Source organism: Tupaia chinensis, unplaced genomic scaffold, assembly GCF_000334495.1.
Source record: "Tupaia chinensis unplaced genomic scaffold, TupChi_1.0 Scaffold000529_1, whole genome shotgun sequence".
Lineage (NCBI taxonomy): Eukaryota > Metazoa > Chordata > Mammalia > Scandentia > Tupaiidae > Tupaia > Tupaia belangeri.
The window spans coordinates 404205-424953 of record NW_006160042.1 but is presented as its reverse complement, the minus strand read 5'-3'; the positions used below and the strand labels follow the sequence as shown (position 1 = coordinate 424953).

At 41.3% G+C, this 20749-nt stretch overlaps 1 protein-coding gene across 1 annotated transcript in view; it reads left to right on the top strand.

The window, feature by feature from the left end:
* Window positions 1-19855, top strand: part of POLR3C (RNA polymerase III subunit C) — a 25224-nt gene extending 5369 nt beyond the window's left edge. The window contains exons 5-15 of the mRNA XM_014591091.2: window positions 1502-1590; window positions 5424-5528; window positions 5650-5742; window positions 13714-13794; window positions 14052-14103; window positions 14607-14667; window positions 15106-15256; window positions 15991-16092; window positions 16216-16265; window positions 17336-17485; window positions 19704-19855. Of these exons, the coding sequence (XP_014446577.1) occupies window positions 1502-1590; window positions 5424-5528; window positions 5650-5742; window positions 13714-13794; window positions 14052-14103; window positions 14607-14667; window positions 15106-15256; window positions 15991-16092; window positions 16216-16265; window positions 17336-17485; window positions 19704-19785 (1016 nt within the window). The 3' untranslated portion in view covers window positions 19786-19855. The remainder of the gene's footprint in view (window positions 1-1501; window positions 1591-5423; window positions 5529-5649; window positions 5743-13713; window positions 13795-14051; window positions 14104-14606; window positions 14668-15105; window positions 15257-15990; window positions 16093-16215; window positions 16266-17335; window positions 17486-19703) is intronic.
* The last annotated feature ends 894 nt before the right edge of the window (window positions 19856-20749 follow it).

Below are 20749 nucleotides of genomic sequence, written 5' to 3'. Positions count from 1 at the left end.
GGCCAAAAAAAGAGACGGGCAAGGGAAAAAAAAAAAAAAAAAAAGATTTCAAGCTGAAGTAGCAGCTAAGCAGTCAGGTAATAGGATAAACACTTTTGGCAAAGAGAATAATATGTAGTGAGAAGAAAAATCAGGCATTTGAGGAAGTAAAAAGGAGGTAAAAAAGAAAGAAAGGAGGAAAGTGTAGCTAAAGCCAGGTGAACAGAAGAGTAGAGCGTCGAAATAAAATTACAGAAACTCAGAAGGACTACAGCAAGCACAACCTGTTCTTTATCCTAAGAGCAAAGGAAAACCATTGAAGGATTTTCAGCAGGGAAGTGACATAATGTAATGTATACCTTTAAAAGATTGTTCTGTCTATAGAAAGGATGAGAGGATTGAGCAAAGTTGGGCCAGCTGGTGGCATGGTGGTTAAGACACCTGGATAACACATGGCTGACTGCACAGTTCAAGTCCCAGACCTGGCAGCCTAGAAAAAACAGGAGGCTCATGTATATGCATGTCCAAAAGTCCAAGAGGAGAATGAGGAGAAGGGATTACAGTGTGGCCATTCCCCCTGGAGGCGATTTCTTACTTTCCCTTTCTTTTTCTCTCTCTCTCTCCGGCAAGTGCATGTGCCCTATATAACACTAAAAACATAAATGGGACAAAGGTAAGTAGGCAGACTGGTGAAACACTAAATGTAGGAGTGAGAAAGACAGGTATCAAGAATTGTGTCTGGGGAACCAGCAGTTAGCGTAATGGCTATGTCGCTGGACTCCCACGTAGTTGACTGCGGTTCGCGTCCCAGACCCAGTGGCTTAAAACTCATGCTGGGCGCGTGTTTGTGCGTGCCCAGGATCCCAAGAGGAGAATGGAGGAGAAGGGACTGCGGCGTGACCATCCTCTCTGGGGGGTGATTTCTTGCTTTCTGTCTCTCTGTCTCTCTCTGTCTGGCGAGCGCATGTGCCCTATAGCGAAAAACTGTCCAAAAAAAGAAAAAAAGAAAGAATTGTGTCTGGGCCTAGCAGATGGCATGATGGTTACATCACTGGATTCCCACGTAGTGAACCACAGTTCAGCTCCTGGACCCAGCAGCTTAAAACTCACACTGGACGCATGTGCATGCATCCCTAAAATTCCAAGAGGAGAATGGAGGAGAAGGGCTTATGTGGCCATCCCTTCTGGGGGGTGATTTTCTCACTTTCTATCTCTCTGTCTCTCTGGCAAGCGCACACACCCTATAGCAAAAGTCTCTGTTTAAAGAAAAAAAAATTACATCTGTGTATCTGATTCACACATATGGAGGACTGATGGCATTCACTGTGAAAGGAAACATTGGAGGTTCAGTTAGAGGGAGAAAGATTATTAATTTCTTTTGAACGTGTTAAATTTCAGATGACCTTATCATTTGCTTGAGTTTCTTAAGCCACTCTAACCTAGAGGCAGCTACACTCATGTGTGGTCATTTCTTGCCATCCTGTGAGCTGTATCCTGACTAATCAATTGTTTTACTTGGCAGGGAAAGGTAAAAGGAGGAGATCATCTGAAGAAGATGCTGCTGGAGAGCCCAAGGCCAAGAGACCAAAGCATAGCACAGATAACAAGGAGGTAATGGGGCTTCTTGATTAGGAGTCTCACCCTGAACCAGGCCAGAAAGAGCACTCAGATAACAAGCCCCATGAAGCATAAAGATTCCTAAGCTAAGAAGCAGAACTATTAACTTCATTGAATGTTGGCCAAGAATAGACCAACCAAGAGTAAACTTCATTGCTGTCTCCCTTTTGAGCCTTAACTTCATTCATTAAACAGCAGGTAACATGCCAAAAGAAGGCCTAGAGAAAGTTGCAGTTGTTCAGTGTGGCCGGAACATACAGACCCATGAGGACTGCTGGAGAAATGAGTCTAGAAAGATAACACATTGACCTGGACTCCTGTATTCAGATGCCTTCTTGGCATCCCCATAAAGGTGGCTGATAAGGACCTCAAAATTAGTATGGCCAAAACAGAATAAGCAATTCCTCTTCCCAAACATCTGCTCCTTTCTAAGCTTCCTCAGCTTAGTAAAGGATACCACCACCTAGGTCAGTCACCTAGGACATCACCTTTTCCTTAGCTAGAATCCTTGGAACCCACTAATCTCACAGTGAAACCTGTCAGCCCAGTTTCCAAAATTATCTCAAACCCAGCCATTTCTCACCTCTTCCACACCTGTCTCCCCGATCTGAGACACAATCATCTCTTGTCCACACTTCACCAATACTCTCCTAATGGACTTAGCAGCTAAAATGACTTCCTAAACTATCCAAACAAACAAAATATTGAATCACTGATTAGATTCCTTTAAAAGCTTCCCATTACTTTTAGAAATTCATGCTATGGACTATTATTAAATCTACATAACCTAGATCGTTACATGATCTGCAGAAGATACTGCTCCCTAACCTCAACTCTTTCCACTTTCCCTCTTGCTCACTGTGTTCCAGCAACCATCTTTCTTTCTGCTCCTCTAATATGCCAAACTCTTTCCAGTCTTCAGGGTTTTTCCCTTAACTATTCTGCTTCAGATACCTTTCCCCAGATCTTCCTGTAGTGCCTCTTTTCTTTCCCTCATTTAAATGATTAAATGCATTTTTCTTAGAGCTAAGCACTGTTGCCCACTCCTACCACAGTCTCTAGCACAGTTTCCTGTTTCGTTTTCTTCCAGAACTTACAGCTAAAATGATTTATTTTGTAATTTTTTTAAGGTTTTTGCCACAGGGCACGTGCATTCACCAAAGAGATAGAGAGAAACAAAGAGAGGGAAAGGGAGAAATCACCCCTGATGGGGGATGACCACACCACAGTCCCTTCTCTTACACTCGCCTCCTGGGATATTGGGTACACACATATATGCGTGCGCACACATACACACACACACACACACACACACACACACACACACCCTGATCAGGTCTAGACTCAAACTGTAGTCGACCATGTAGGAGTCCAATGCCTTCACTACCGTGCCATCTGCTGGCCCCCTGAAATTAAATATTATTTGTGTATGTGTTTGTGTTCCTAATAGAACATAAACTCCTTGAAGGCAATATGTTGTCACTGGTATTTGAATATTTCTTGATCAACTAAAACAGTTGAACTTTATCCTGAAGATGGGACGGGGAGATATAGATGGATTTAAAGCAGGATGTTCTAGTTTGTTCTGTTGCAAATAACATAAAGTATCTAAAACTAGGTGATTTGTAAGAATAAAGGCTTATAGCAAAAAAAAAAAAAAAAAAAAACCCAACAACAACAACAAAAAAAAGCAACTAAAAAGTAAAAAAGGACTTCTCTATGAAAAATGGGGAGAATGATATATAAAAGCAATAAGATTAGAAGCAGAAAACGAGTTATTCTTTTTATAGTAGTGTCTGCTATATTAAAAAGAAAAAGTAAAAAGTTAGAAAGTTATTATAGTAATCCAGTGGAGCCATGATTAGAGCCTAAAATGAGATAATGATGACAGAATTAAAAATAGAAAAAACTAGACAACCAATAAATATAAAGAATAGCTAGAATTCGATGATGGGATGGTAGAGGTTTCCAAATTTCTAGCCTAAGGAATTGAGTTGGTTATAGTGTAGCTGTATGAAAACACAGACCAGTTTAGGGAAACAGGTTGAGGTATCAAATAGGTGGTTGGGTCTACAAATCTGGAGCTTAATAGAAAACTTCAGGATTAAGTAAAAGACTTGGAAATTTGTTGGTAGGTAGAGTCTAGAAAGTGATAAAATTACCTGCATAGAGTGAGTAGAGTAGGGCCAGCAAATGGCATGGGAGTTAAGGTACTGGATCTCACATGACTCACTACACAGTTCAAGTCCCAGACCCAAAGACTTGAAAATCATGTTAGGTACATGCGAGTACATGCCCAAAATCTCAAGAGGACTAGAGGAGAAAGGATTACAGCATAGCCATCCCCCTAGGGGTGATTTCACGCTTCCCCCCCCCCTCTCTCTCTGGTGAGCACACACCCTATAACAGAAACAGAAAAAAAACAGGGACCAGCAGATGATGTAATAGTTACGTCACTGGACTACCACATGGCCAACTGCAGTTCAAGTCCTGGGCATGGCGGTTTTAGACTTATGCTGGCTGCATGTGCTTGCATGCCCAAAATCCCTAGAGGAGAATGTAGAAGGGGTTGCAGCTTGTCTAGCCCCTGACTCAAATTATTTCTAAAGATTCAAAAGGAAGTAATCTTCTCAAATTTATTCTATGAAAATTTCATCATCTTGATCTCTAAACCAGACAAGGACATAACAGAAAAAGAAAACTACATGCCAATATACCTGATGAATACTAATGCAAACATTTTCAACAAAGCCCTAGCAGGCCAAATTCAACAGCATATCAGAAAGATTGGGCCAGCAGGTGGCATGGTGGTGAAGACACTGGGCTCCCACATAGCCAACTGTGGTTCAAGTCCCAGACCAAGTGGCTTACTTTCTCATTTTTTCCCTCTCTCTATAGTGATACAGCAAATTTTAAATAATAATAATAAAATTAAATAATAAAAGTAAAATAAAATAAGGGAAGGTTGGAGCTGAGCTTAGAGAACCTAGTTGAAGTTGGATATTCCTCCACTTTCACAGTTAAAGATCCAACGGCCCTGTTTAGGAGAGTCTTCTTGTTGGTAGATCATATGGCAAAAGAGGGCAGAGAAGGAGCATAAATCCTGTATCTATGTGTCTTCGTCTCTCTCTTAATAAATGCTCCAGGCTAACTTCACATCCTCAAATGATTTTTTTTTTTGGAGAAGTTTTTGCTATAGGGCGCGTGCGCTCGCCAGACAGACAGAGAGAGACACAGAGACAGAAAGTGAGAAATCACTCCCCAGGGGGGATGGTCACGCTGCAATCCCTTCTCCTCCATTCTCCTCTCGGGATCTTGGGCACACACGCACACACGCCCAGCGTAAGTTTTAAGCCACCGGGTCTGGGACGCGAACCGCGGTCGACTATGTGGGAGTCCAGCAACATAGCCATTACGCTAACTGCTGGTTCCCTCAAATGATATTTTTTTAAGAGACATTTTTGCTTAGGGCATGTACGCTTACCAGAGAGCCGGAGAGAGACAGAGACAGAAAGCAAGAAATCACCCCCCGGGTGGGTGGCTATACTGCAGTCCCTTCTCCTCTAGTCCTCTCAGGATTTTGAACATGGACATACATGTGCCCAGCATGCGTTTGAAGCCACCAGGCCCAGGACTCAAACCACAGTCAGCCATGTAGGAGTCCAGCAATGTAACCATTCCACTATCTGCTGATCCCTTGAATGATTTTGCTCCAATTTAGTTTCTGTTGTATAGGAAAAGAAACAATAAATAGTTAAATCCAAGCTCCTCACCAGAAAACTCTTCATGTTTCTAAATGTTTTCCCTAATCCTTGTCCCTTCTTCAGCCCACTCCAGATGACGGGATTTATTGGCAGGCCAACCTTGACAGATTCCGCCAACACTTCCGTGACCAGGCCATCGTGAGTGCAGTAGCCAACAGAATGGACCAGGTAATATCTGCCAGTGATCATTAGGGATATTCACTTATTTGCCAGATCTGACCGTTGGCAAACAACCAGAACTGGGGGACAGCACTTGAAATCTGAATTTAAGCTTGCTTTTTAAACCTAGACAAGCAGTGAGATTGTGCGGACCATGCTCCGGATGAGTGAGATTACCACTCCCTCCAGTGCTCCCTTTACCCTGCCCTTGTCTTCCAATGAGGTGAGTCCCACGTTCTTGCGCTGGCTTCCTTCCATACTCTTGGGTGTTGTAACAGTGACTATACATTGAGTTTGGGGTTAGGTTGAGGTCTGAGTTGAAAGGAAATGTTTTTTGTTGTTTGAAGGAGGAAAATTATCTTCAAGAGGTAAGCACTGAAATGTTTCATCTCTAGAATCCAGTTTTTCAAACTTTAAACCATTCTCTTATTCAACATATCTACCTGTTAACCCATTCCTAATTGTTTTAAGAATCTGTCTAACGGACGGGGGGAGGGGGGGAATAGGTGACTTGGTGGTTGAGGTGCTGGACTCCCACATGTCAACTGCGGTTCAAATTCTAGACCCAGTGGCTTGCTTTCTCACTTTCCCTTTCTCTCTCTGGTCAAATTTTTTAAAAAAATTATAGATAATTTTTTTTTGGAGAGATTTTCGTCATAGGGCGCGTGCGCTCGCCAGAGAGACAGAAAGCGAGAAATCACCCCCAGGGGGGGATGGTCACGCCGCAATCCCTTCTCCTCCATTCTCCTCTCGGGATTCTGGGCACGCACGCACACGTGCCCGATGTGAGTTTTAAGCCACCGGGTCCGGGACGCGAACCACAGTCGACTACATGGGAGCCCAGTGGCACAGCTATTACGCTAATGGTTCCCAAAAATTATAGATAATTTTTAAAAAGAATCTTATGTACTAGGGCTGGCAAGTGGTGTGGTGCTTGAGGGTGCTAGACTCACACATGGCCAACCACAGTTCAAGTCCCAGACCTGGCGGCTTGCTTTCTCACTTTCTTTCTTTCTCTCTTGCTCTATCCCTCTCTAGTCAAATTAAAATAAATAAAGATAAATAAGATAATTCTTAAAAAAAAAAAAAAAAAAGAAAGAAAGAAAAGAAGAAGAAGAATAGAAGACTCTATCTACTATTTGCCCCAGCAACACACACTACTGAGATGCTGTGCTTCACAGGTTGGGACCTCGTGAAAGGCCTGGCTTCAGTTCCTGGTCCAACTAAAGGCCGGGTGAGGTGGCATACACCTGTCATTCCAACAATTTAGGGAGGCTGAGGCAGGAGGATCACCAGCTGAAGGACATAGCGAGTCTCTGTCTTTGTATAATAGAAAAAAAGAATCCACTATCTGGACTCTGAGAGCATTAACTTTCAAGATATAATTTGGCCCCTATATTTGCTTTTAAAAATATGTTAATTTTGTGTATATCTTCTTTTATTTTAGAATTATTTAACTTTTATTTATTATCATCATTTTTCAGTTTGACCAGAGAGAGCAAGCAGCCAGGTCTGGGACTCAGACTGCATTCGGCCATGTGGGAGTCCAGTGCCTTAACCACCACACCACCTGCCAGCCCCAATTTTGTATATTTTAAAATGTGTTTTCAAAACATCTGTTTTTTCAATACTGGTATTTAATGTATCAAATATACACACACACACACCCACACACACACACACACACACACACATGTACATATATATGTATATATACATACACACATATACACACACATATATACATATATATGTATGTGTATGTGTATACGCGCACACACATATATATACATACACACATATATACACACATACATATACACATACACACACATATATATATATATTTAGAATTATTTATTGTATTTTGGGGCCAGCAGGTGGCATGGTGGTTAAGGGTGCTGGGCTCACATGGCCAACTGTGGTGCATGTTCCAGACCTGGTAGTTTGCTTTTTCACTTTCCCTCTCTCTCTCACTCTGTCCCTCTCTAGTCAAATAAATAAATAAAGTTAAATATTTTTTTAATTATTTATTTTATTATAAGTATTATTTTTTAACTTGGTATAGTCATCAGAGAGAGAGAGAAGAGAAGTGAGAAAACAAGCTAAGTCTGGGACTCCAACCGAGGTCAGCCATGTGGAAGTCCAGCATCTTAACCACTACACCACCTGCTGGTCCCTACTTATATTTCTATTACTTTCATTATTGTATTAGGTCGTCAGGAAAGTCATGAGTATTTTTCTGTTTTACTATGCGGAAATGCATCATGACTTTCCTGACAATCCAATATTTATTTAAAATAAATATTTTTATATATTTATTGTTTATTTAAAAAATGTTTAGGGATTGTGGCATGGCCATCATCGCTAAGGGGTGATTTCTCACTTTCTCTCCCACTGTTGTCTGTCTGTCTCTCTTTCCAGTGAGCGCATGCACCTTAAGGCAAATACCTTTTAAATATAAATAAGTAAAAACTATTTAACCTATTATATAATTTTTTTTTTTTTTTTTAATTTTTGCTATTGGGCATGTATGCTCACCAGAGAGAGACCAAAAAATGAGAAATCACCCGCCCCAGGGAGGATGGCCACATAGCTCTCGCCTTTCCTCTATTCTCCTCTCAAGACTTTGGGCATTCACATACACATGCTTGGTGTGTCTTCCAAGCTGCTGGGTCTGGGACTTGAACCACACAGTTGGCCTTGTGGGATCCAGCTACCTTAACCACCAAGCCACCTGACTGGCCCTATGATGATAAAAGTAATTACATGACCTATATTCAACAGTATAAAAAATGCATACTTTTTTCTTTTTTAAATTTTTTTTGTTTATCTATTTACTTACAATCATTCACTGTATATTAATACAGTATACAACATGATATTTTCCATCCAGTATACATTGTATGTTGGCTCAATCAAGGATATTGCCATACATGTTATCATCAACAAATAATTATCTATTTCTTTGTTTCTTATTTATTTTGCTTTATTTCCCCCCCTTGATTCTCCATCTCTCACCCTCTGCTAACTCCCTCCCACTTCTCCCACACTGACTCTGGTATGTACAGTTATTTTCCGTACCTTTTTTTTTTTTTTTCACATTTTGTGGTTTCACTAAAGATCTTAATTACTTTAAAGACTTTCAATAGCAAGCACAGCTGATTTATGCATATTTATGAACACATGTCTGACTTTAGGCATAAACCTCTGAGTAAAGTGAACATACTATAAAGTAGCACCTTGCTGGGGCTATATAGCTTACTGCAGTCATTAAAAAGGTATTAATAGGTATTTTTAATGTATTTTTAATTTCAAAAATAAGTTTAGTTTTAATAAAATTTTAAAACATTAAGAGAAATTTGCTTAAAACTCAAAGCCAGGAAAAAGGTTAGGATTCAGTTCAAATAGTAGGTAGATGAACCTATCAACAGTTCAAGAGAAGACAAAAATCCTTAACTATGGAAATCAAAGCATCGAAGAAAATCAGTAATGTTTTAGTCTAAAGTCAAAAAATTATATCTCACTAGTTCAGACTCACATAATTAATTTCTCTTCTATTGAATTTGCAATGTTACTGTGGTCTGATCTTTCATTTAAACTCTGGAAGTTAACATTCAACTCTGGACCTGTCCCTACCATTAAGCTGGCTATTCTCTTGCTTGTTTCTTGTACTCTCATTTCTGTGTGTCCAACTTTGGTTTTCTTGGTACAGCACTCCCTTCAGCACTTCTTGGAGAGCTGGCCTGGTGTAGGTAAATTCTTTCAGGTTTCATTTATCTGAGAATGTTTCTGTCCTTTTTTCCCATATGAAAGATAATCTTGAGGGACCAGCAGGTGGCATGGTGGTTAAGGCGCTGGACTCCCACATGGCTGACCACGGTTCAAGTCGTGGACCTAATAGCTTGTTTTCTCTCTCCCTCTCTCTCTCTGACTCTCTCTCTCTCTGATCAAATTAAAATAAGTGAATGAATAAATAAAATAATTCTCTTAAAAAAAAAGAAAAATAGGTCTGGGTATAGTAGTCTTGGTTGAAATTGTTTTTCACTTAACACCTTGAATATATTTTACCATTCTTTCCTTGCTCATATTGTTTTCAATGAGAGGTCCGACATTATCCTTATCGGATATCCTTTGAAAGTAACTTGACATTTCTCTCTTGCCAAGTTTAGTATCTTGTCTCTGTCTGTGGTTTTGGTCAATCTGGCTATGATGTGCCTCAGGGAAAATCTTCTTAGATCGATTCTATGTGGAGTCCTTTGTATTTCTTTGGTCTTGATAGTTGAGTGCCTCTCTACATTTGGAAAGTTTTCTTCCAGGATTTTATGGGATAGATTATCAATACCCATGGGACCAGCAGTTAGCGTAATGGCTATGTCACTGGACTCCCATGTAGTCAACCGCGGTTCATGTCCCGGACCGGGTGACTTAAACTCACGCCAGGCACGTGTGCGTGCGTGTCCAAGATCCCGAGAGGAAAATGGAGGAGAAGGGATTGCGGCGTGACCATCCCCCCTGGGGGGTGATTTCTTGCTTTCTGTCTCTGTCTCTCTCTGGCTGGCTAGCGAGTGCACGCGCCCTATAGCAAAAAAACCTCTCCAAAAAAAGAAATTTACCCTTATTAGTTCTCTTCACCTTCTGGCATATCGATCCAGATGTTTGGGCATTTAATGTTATCTAGTATAACTCATATGTTATTCTCATTTTTTTGGGGTTATTTTCTCATTCTTTTTGGTGAAGTTTTCTAGGTCAGATGTTCGATCTACTTCTAAGATTTGATCCTCCGCATGATCTAATCTGCTTTTGAAATTTTCAAGGGAAGTTTTGATTTCCTATATTACAGCAATCATCTCTGACAATTCTCTTTGGTTCTTTTTTTATATGTATTTCCTCTTTCAGAGCGTTCAAAAACTTCCTCAGTTCCTGGAACTCAGTATCTGTTTTTTCCTGCATCTTTTGGAGTTCATTTTCTCTATTTTCTTGCATCTCTGTTAGCTTTGTCACTATGAATATTTTAAATTCTTTATCTGACATTTCCATGAATTCCCTTGTATTCTTTATGGGGGAAGAGGAGTTATTTTGTTCCATTAGAGGAGAGATATTTTCTTCATTTCTCATATTTCTGTGCCTTTGTGGTGGTCTCTGCTCATCTGATGGATAATACTTTTTTCCCTATTTTTTAGAGTTAAATCTGAGCAATCAGGAATGCAGAAGGAGGTGACCTGCAGTCCATAAACAGTACCATTTTTCTCCCTTTGCACAACTGATTCAGTGAAAATTGAGGATTAATCTGACCCTACAAATATTCAAATATTTTGCTACTGAGCTCCTGGAACTGTCAAGGAAATCAGTGTAGGGAGGCTGAGCATGAACAGAAAAGTGAGAAAGGTAAAAAAAGGAAAAAGAATGAAAAAAAATAAAAAAGAAGAGGAAAAAAAAGACAAAAACACCAAGAAAAAGAGAAGAAAAAAATTATTTTGACAAAAATGAAAACTGCGCTGCATGCTAGCACACTGCACCAGTGAGGCCACACGGCACTCAAAAATAGATGTCTGCCGATTGGTTTATCCTATAGGGCAGGGGGAAAGGTAAGAATTAGAAAGGCAAAAGAGCACCAGAGAGCTAAGTTTAAAAATTAAAAAAAAAAAAAAAGAAAGAAAGAAATTCAAAAGAAAGAGAGAGGTGGAAAGAGAATAAGTAGGGTGCTCTAACCTGACCCCTGGCTAGACTGGGGAGCAGGAGGGTGAAGTCTGGGCAGAGGGTCTTCAGTGGTCGAAATCTCTCAATGGGGCTGCTTGGAACTCCCACACTTTTTTGCTATAGGGCACATACACTTGCTGAAGAGACAGAGAGACAGAAAGCAAGAAATCATTCCCCGGGGGGATAGACATGCATACACAGACTCCCAGTGTGAGTTTTAAGCCACCAGGTCCAGGACTCAAACCACATTTAGACTACATTGAAGTCCAGCAACGTAACCATTACACCATCTGCTTGTCCCAAAATGCATTTTTTAGAAAGTTTTAGTTCCCTAAACTTCCAAGAGTGGTGGAAATGTTTTTTATCTTGTCGTGACTGGTAGTTTATAGATGTATACAATTTTCAACATTCATCAAACTCTGTTCTTAAGATCTTTGTTTCTTATTTTCTGTAATATGCCTCAATTTAAAATATAGCTACATCAGGTCCAGCAGGTAGCATAGTGTTTAAAGCACTAGACTCCCTCATGGCTGACTATGGTTCAGGCATGTATGCATATATGCCCAAAATCCCAAGAGGAGAATGGAGGAAAAGGAATGGCGGCATGGCCATCTCCCCATGGCGTGATTTCCCACTTTCTTTCTCTCTGTCTCTTTCTGTCTCTCTGGTGAGCATACATGCCCTATAACAAAAATCTTTCTAAAAAAATAAGAAAATAAATAAAAAATAAAGTATATCTATGTAAAGTTCTGCATAATCCTAGCATCAGAGATCCTTGTTAATAATTTGGTATGGGGACCAGCAGGTAGCTTAATGTTTATGTTGCCGGACTCCCACATAATCAACTGCGGTTCGAGTCCTAGAACTGGTGGCTTAAAACTCACACCAGCATGTGTGCGTGTGTGCCCAAGATCCAGAGAGGAGAATGGAGGAGAAGGGATTGTGGTGTGGCCACCCCCGTAGGGGGTGATTTCTTTCCTTCTTTCTCTGTCTCTCCGTCAAATGCATGCTCCCTATAGCAAAAATCTCTCTAAAAAATAAAATAATAATAATCCGGTATATGTCTTTATTCAGGCTTATTTTATACATTGTATGTGTCCAGGTATTTTTAGTTTTTAAAGTTTTTTAAAGAATCGTTTAATTTTACTTATTAGTATCATCTAATTTGCTGGAGGGCATGTGTGTTCACCAGAGAGAGACACAGAGAGAGGAAAAGTAAGAAAGCAAGCCACTAGGGACCAGCAGTTAGCGTAATGGCTATATCGCTGGACTCCCACGTAGTCGACCGTGGTTCGCGTCCCGGACCCGGTGGCTTAAACTCACGCCGTGCACGTGTGCGTGCGTGCCCCGGGTCCCAAGAGGAGAATGGAGAAAGGATTGTGGCTTGGCCATCCCCCCTGGGGGGTGATTTCTCGCTTTCTGTCTCTCTGTCTCTCTGGCAAGCTCACACGCCCTATAGCAAAAACCTCTTTAAAAAGGGGGAAAAAAAGAAAGCCACTAGGTCCGGGACTCAAACAGTATTTTACCACCTCGGAGTCTAGTGCCTTAACTACCACACCACCTGCTGGCTTCTTTATATAGTTCGTTCTTTCTTTTGTTCTGTCTGTCTGTCTTTAGAGGTTTTTGCCTTAGAGCGTATGCACTCGCTGGAGAGAGACTGGACAGTGAGAGAGAAAGTGAGAAATCACCTCCCAGTGGGATGGCCACACCATAATCCCTTCTCTATTCTTCCAGGATCTTGGGCATGCACACACACACACCCAGTGTAATTTTCAAGCCACTGGGTCCTGGACTTAAACTGCAGTCGGTTATGTGGTCATCTAGAACATAACCGCTACACCATCTGCTGGCCCCCTCTTTATACAGTTTTAACATTTTTACCAATGCATATATGTACTCACCAGAGAGAAACAAAGAGACAGAGAGAGAGAAAGACAGAAAGGAAGTACTCCCAGTGGGGCATGGTCATACCACAATCCTTTCTTCTCTGTTTTCCACCCTGTTGATATTTTGAGGACACTTACACACACCCTAGCATGTTTTCAAGCCACCAGGGCCAGGATTTGAATTGCATATTTAGCCACATTGGACCCAGTTCCCTTGTCTACCAAGCCATGGGGCTAGCCCAGGTCTATGCGTTTTTTTTTAAACCAAAAACATGGGACTATACTCAATATATGTCCCATCATTTTTCTTTTTTACAACTGTATATGTAACACTAATAGTTTTCATGTCAGTATTTTTAGGTCTTTGTCATTCTTTATAATGACTATCATATTCTACTTAAATGGATACGCTGTACTTTGATTTAATCAGTTTCTCATTTTTGAACATTTAGATTGTTTCTTGTTTTTTTTTTTTAACTCTTACAAAGTATGCTGCTGTGAATATATTTTTGGATATTTTTATACTTGGGATTTAAAATTAAAACATCCTTATTTCAGTAGTATCTAAGTTCCCAAATCCATTTTCAGTGTCTCTTTTTGTTCTTTAGATCTTTAGATCCCTTCCCGTCGGCTATAACATCTCGAAGCAAGTTCTTGATCAGTATCTTACTCTTCTGGCAGATGATCCAGTAAGTCTGCTTTTGTTTAGTTTTTCTTTATTCTGTTCTGTTTACAATTTATTTCTGCCCCTGATACCTGTTGTCATCTCCTGTGGCCTCATTTTTACCTAACCAGCTCAAGACGGTTTCCCCTCCATCATCTGAGAGAAGGGCTGCCTGCTGTAAACTCTTGGCTAGATTTGCTCCATTAGGAACAGAATCACTGGATTTCCCATTCAGTTAACACTCTGTCTCACACTCTGTCTCTTTTTTTCTTTTTGTGATAGCTGGAGTTTGTTGGAAAGTCTGGCGACAGTGGTGGAGGAATGTATGTCATCAGTATCCTTACCAGTTGTTTTCTTACAGTCAAGCAGAACTATGAAGCAGAGGAGCTGGCAGGTTGCATGGTGGTTAAAGGCTCTGGACTCCCACATGGCTGACCATGGTTCAAGTCCCAGACCTGGTGGCTTGCTTTCTCACTTTCCCTCTCTCTCTGATCAAACTGGAAAGTAATAACAATAATAATAATAAATAAAGCTAAATAAAATAATTTTTTTTAAAAAAAGAACTGTGAAGCAGAATAGCACCTTGTGAAAGAAAGGTTTGGTAATGTTTAGTGTACTAAATAAGTTAGAAAATTGAAGTAATCCTCTATGAAGTTTTCTGTAAGTGTTCAGTGAACTATTTTGGTGATAAAGAAGTAATAAGTACTTTTAATTAACCAAATTTTAGTTAGACAGAAGCCTTACTTAAGCATCCTCATTAGAGACTTGGGAATAAAAGCTATGATCACAGTGACCAGGCCGAAACATGACTGAGTGACCTTAATCCTCTGCATAAAGATCTCCATAAGGCATTAGCATCCCTAGCCACAGCCACACTGGAGTCTGTCGTACAGGAGAGGTAAGGGACCCTCTGACTGGGCTTGGGTGGATTGGGTTCAGACGTCTCCTCCACATACAGCACTTTGATCATCATATAAGCAACCAATATAGGCACGCCTTGGCACACTTTGCCCCATTTCCCCAGTGGACTGCTGTGATTCCATCTCACTGCTCTTCATCCTCAGATAAACTCCTGCTTAATTCCCAATGATGCAAACTAACCAGCTTCCCTAAAGCCTTTGCTTACGAGTGCAGGAATTATGGCACACAAATGAGTCAGCAGTTGGTGACTAATTAGTGATTAGCAGTACCATCACCAGTCTGTGGAACCATAAAGGGATTCTCTGATTGCTGGTCCTGGCTCCACACAAGTAATAGAACAACCACCATCTGTGACTAAGAGCTAACGCTGATCATCTGTGTTGGCATGCTGTGTGCATTCTTCATTTCTTTCCAGATTTGGGTCTCGCTGTGCCAGAATATTCCGCCTAGTTTTGCAAAAGAAACACCTGGAGCAAAAGCAGGTGGAAGACTTTGCCATGATTCCTGCAAAGGAAGCAAAGGATATGCTGTATAAGATGCTTTCAGAAAATTTCATGTCACTTCAGGTAACCAGTGATGTAATAATGCCAACTAGCTACGTTGGCCTAGGGTGAGAGAAACTCCTGAGGCAGACATCTTCAAGCAAACTATATCCAGCTCTGAAATAGAAAATAAGTGATTAAAAAAGACATAACAGGCACTTGAAGGATAATGTAAAGCTTTAACTGGCCTAGTAAGAAAGAATCACAGCGAAGAATCCACCTAAAGGTACCCTGTCCTATTTTCCCCTGTCATTTCTGTCCATTCCTCAGGCATGATCTGTAATAGATAATAGATTAAATCTATCAAGAACATGTACTAGGTACATGTAGAACCTGTGAGGAAGTAGCTAAATGGATTTTGGAGTCAGATCACAGCTCTGCCTCTCACCCAGTTAAATAGAGCAAATTACCTACCCTTATTTTTCCCATCTATAAAATGGTGATGGATGGTGGTAATAAGAACAATACCGTTCGTTGTAGAGATCAAATATAATCTACATAGCTCATAGAGTTTCATAGTAAATTTGAGATGCCTTTCCTGTCTCCCCCACTTGGGATGGGGGAGACAGGAAAGGCCAGATGGAAAAGCAGCAGCCCGGTCCTCTACATGGCTGACGATGCCATAGCACAGTGCTGCATGACAAGGGAGAGGGACGTTTGTGTGAGGGCGAGGGCTAAGCAGAGGTAGGACAGATTGACTTCACCAGTTCCAAAAAAACAGTATCAAGTCTCTTATTTTTCTTTCTCTGGACAAATAGGAAATTCCCAAAACACCAGACCATGCCCCATCCAGGACCTTCTACTTATACACCGTGAACGTTCTGTCAGTTGCCCGAATGTTATTGCACAGGTGCTATAAGGTAAGTCCATCTGGACCTTGTCTCCTCCCCTACACAGACCCGTCTCCCCCCTTGACCCATTTTACTGAGCTACAGTCCTTAAATACAACTGTGTACATTTCTTGTCTTCCTTCTCTTCCTCAGAGCATAGCCAACTTGATAGAAAGGAGGCAGTTTGAAACCAGAGAGAACAAGTGAGTAGTATTTTCAGTCCAGTCATTTACATATATATCTATACACACACACACACACACACACACGCACATAGGGTTGTTGGATAAATCATGACACATGTTTACACAGAAAAATACGTCATGACTTTTCCAGCAACCAAATAATATATACAAATATACACACAGGCCTTAAACCACGCAGTTGGCCATGTGGAATCCAGCTGCCTTAACCACCATGCCACCTGGCTGGCTTGTGTTTATATATATTGTTTTTTTTGGAGAGGTTTTTTCTTTTTTGCTATGGGGCGCGTGCGCTCGCCAGACGGACAGAGAGAGACAGAGAGATAGAAAGCGAGAAATCACCCCCCAGGAGGGATGGCCACACCACAATCCCTTCTCCTCCATTCTCCTCTTGGGATCTTGGGCACGCATGCACACGCGCCCGGCGTGACTCTCAAGCCACCAGGTCCGGGACACGAACCACGGTCAGTTACATGGGAGTCCAGCGACATAGCCATTATGCTAACTGCTGGTCCCATTGTGTTTATATTTTTTAAAATCAAATGTCCAAGGGGCATTTTTCCAACAGAAATGTGAACCAATAAAGACAATAGCGAGACTAATGCATAAATCATTGGCATAGATTGACATAATGTATGCATAACCTACACTTTTTTTCTAAGAGTTATTTATTTTATTTGGTGTTACTATTTATTTTTTAATTTGAACAGAGGAAGTGAGACAACAAACCACTAGGTCCAGGACTTGAATGGTGGTCGGCCATGTGGGAGTTCATGACACCTGCCGTCCCCTTAGCCTGCACTTTTCTTTTTTACCCCAATGAAATAATTTGCAGATTAAATTTATTCAAAACACACAGATGCACCAGACTTTAAGTGCAAATGAGAAGGGCAGTAAGAGTTTTAGGGATGAAGTTATATTTCCAGTTAGGTTTGTGAAAAACATCCTTAGAGGGTATTTGACCACTTTGGTCAGGAACATGGTAAAAGAGGGAGTTGTACCTTAGAGGTAAAAGATAAGTGAATCTTCAAGATGAGGGAACATGTTTCAGAGCTGCGTTTGTCTGACAGGCGTCTACTAGAAAAGTCTCAGAGGGTAGAAGCAATCATCGCATCTATGCAGGCTATGGGTGCAGAGGAGGCCCAACTACAGGAAATAGAGGAGATGATCACAGCCCCTGAACGTCAGCAGCTAGAGACCCTGAAACGTAACGTCAACAAGTAAGCCTCCTTCACTTAAGACCTGTATTTCAAAATCCCTTTCAGGCAGCCCTTCCAACTTAACATGAGCAAACCTAAATTCTTTGTCTTCCCCAGCTCAATTAACAAAATTTAATCTGTTTTCCTGAACTCCCAGTTCTGAAGAAATTCCCAGTGTCTCCATCCCTATAACACTGTTTTACCAAGTACTAGTGATTCCATTTCAGTATCGTGTCTCAATATGACTTTTCATGTCATTTGCATAGAGGCTGCCATCCCCTTTCCTGGACCCTCCCAGGGACCTCTCCCGCCAAACCATCCCTCACAGTCCTCTCAAAATCGTTATCTTTAAAGTGGCCAATAGTATCACTCTTAAAAAGTCCAAACTCCCTCCTTACAGAGCCTTTCTAAATTTCGGAGCAGCCTGCCTTCTTACTTCCTTTCACTCCTCAACACCTTAAGAACGGCATTGAATTTGTGGATTGCTTTGGGAGGTACTGCTATCTTAACAATATTAACTCTTCTAGCCTATGAACATAGGAGGTCATTCTATTTTTTTAGATCTTTAATTTTTTTCAACAATGTTTTGTCATTTTCATTGTACAAGTTTTGCACCTCTTGTTCAATTTATTCCTTTTTCTTTCTGACACTAGCTTGATTTCATTTTTGCATCATTCATTGCTAGTGTATAGAAAAGACAACCAATTTTGGGACCAGCAGTTAGCGTAATGGCTGTCTCTGGACTCCCACGTAGTCGACCGCAGTTTGTGTCCCAGACCCGGTGGCTTAACACTCACGTTGGGCACGTGCGCGTGCATGCCCAAGATCCCGAGAGGAGAACGAAGGAGAAGGGATTGCGGCGCGGCCATCCCCCCTGGGGGGGGTGATTTCTCACTTTCTGTCTCTCTGTCTGTCTGTCTTTCTGGCGAGCGCACGCACCCTATAGCAAAAACCTCTCCAAATAAATAAATAAATAAATAAATAAAAGACAAGACAACCAATTTTGTGTTTTGACTTTCTAGTAATTTTGTTGATTTTGTTTATTAGTATAGTTTTTGTGGATTCTTTGAGGATTTCTGTTTACAAGATCATGTCACTTGTGAGTAGCAATAGCATTATTTCTTCCTTTTTAATCTGGATGCCTTTCTTTTTCTTGCCTAATTTTGCAGGCTAGAGCTTCCAGTAAAAGGTTGAAAAGAAGTTCAAGAATAGATATCCTTGTCGTGTTCCTGATCTTAGAGGGAAAGCTTTCAGTCTTTCATCTTTAAATATGTTACACAGCTGTTAGCTGCAGGTCTTTCATAGATGACTTTCATCAAATTGCAGAAGTTCCTGTCTCTCCCCAATCATCACTCACTTTAAGCCTCAGCCACTCTGTTTCAATTTTAAAAGACACCAGGTCCTTTTGTACCTGCGCCTTTATAAGCGTTATTCTCTTTCTTGGTTATAGGTTAGACTGTAATTACCCCCAGGACAGAGGCGCTGTCTTTTTCATCCTCAGCGGTTTCCACAGTACAGAAGAGATGCTCAGTAAAGGGGAGAATGATCTGTTGGTTTTCCTGCATTTCCTTATATTGCTCTCAAGGGTAACCAAGCAATTCTCCATGGCCACACCCACCCCAGCCTCTAAACTTTGTGTTTTTTTTAAGGGTCATGCTCTGTCAGGATTCTCTTACCTCAGCCTCCCAGTTGGGCCTCCAGACATGAACCATCATGCTGACTTTTTTTAGAAAGGATCTTACTATATATATTATGCAGGCCAGCCTCAAACTCATGACGCCTCTGCCTCCCTGGGTTGCTGGTGTTACAGATGCATGCCACTATTCCCCGTCTTAGATTAGACTGGGAATTGGGCCAGGCCTCCCTTGTGATCCCAGCCTGCCAAAGATAGCATCTTAGCAGTGTATGCCACTGCAGATTGGGCTTATAATCTTTGTTCTTTGTGTTGTTTATAAGCCATAAAGAGACAGAGAGAGAGAGATAAAGAATCCTCCAATAGTGCATAGCTATACCACAATCTCTTCTCCATTTTTCTATTCTTTTTAGGTTTTGGGGCACACATGCACACACACCCAGCATGGTTTTTAAGCTGCCAGGTCTGAGGTTTGAACAACACAGTCAACAACACATGTGGGATCCAGCTCCCTTAACCAGCAGACCACTGGTAGCCCTGGGCCTCTGATCTTAAAAATGTTGATAAACATTCAGTCTGGGCAAATGCTTTTACTTTTTCACTCAGGTTGGATGCCAGTGAGCTCCAGGTGGATGAAACTATCTTCCTGTTGGAGTCATACATCGAGAGCACCATGAAGAGACAATGACCTAGAAGTACCTTCCTCAAAAGACCTGGGGGGATGGAGAGAAAAATAAAGGAGGTGCCTGGATACATTCTGTGTGGTGGGACAATTGCAGATTCTTGTACTGAACTTTCTGCCCAGAATACCCCTGAAAGAGTTTGACATTTTTTTCCCTCTTTTTTTTTTGCCACTGGGCCCATGTGCTCACAGGAGACACAGAAAGCAAGAAATCACGCTCCCAAAGGGGATGGCCACACCACAATCCCTTCTCCTCCATTCTCCTCTCAGGATTTTGGGCTTGCACACACATACATGCCCAGCATGAGTTTAAAGCCACTGGATCTGGGACTTGAACTGTGGTCGGCCAGTTAGGAGTCCAGCAATCTAACCATTAGACTATCTGCTGTTCCCCATTTTTTTCTCTTTTTAAGACAGAGTTGTGACACATCACCATCCTCCTGTCTCAGCATCCTGAGTAGCTGGGACCACAGGTACACGACACCATGCCCAGCTCTTTCATTTCAGACAAGGTCTTACTGTGTTGCCCAGGCCAGCTTCGAGCTCACAATCCTGCGTCAGCCTCTACAGTTCAGAGATCACAGGTGTATACCATTGTACCTAGCCATTCCTGGTATGAGATTGAACCAAGAATTAAACCCTGGTCTCCTCTGTGGTCCCAGCCTGCAAAGCATGGTGTCTTAGCACAGCACATCACTATAGCTAGGCCTGACAAATATTTTGAAGTTTCCCAATAGTGTCTTAGACTCATGATTGTATTCTCCCCTTTTCAAGTGTTGACAGAGGAGAGAGCCTTAAATCAACTAGATTCCTCATCTATTAGATGTATCAGTTCCCATCAGAAAGTCAGCCAAGCCTGTGTTTGCATCTCCCTGGCAGTAGGAATCTTCTTCCTAAGAAATTCATTCCATTTTCAAAAGTCTATGTCTGTTCTTTATTTTGTTGAGCTTTAATTTTTTTTTAACACACA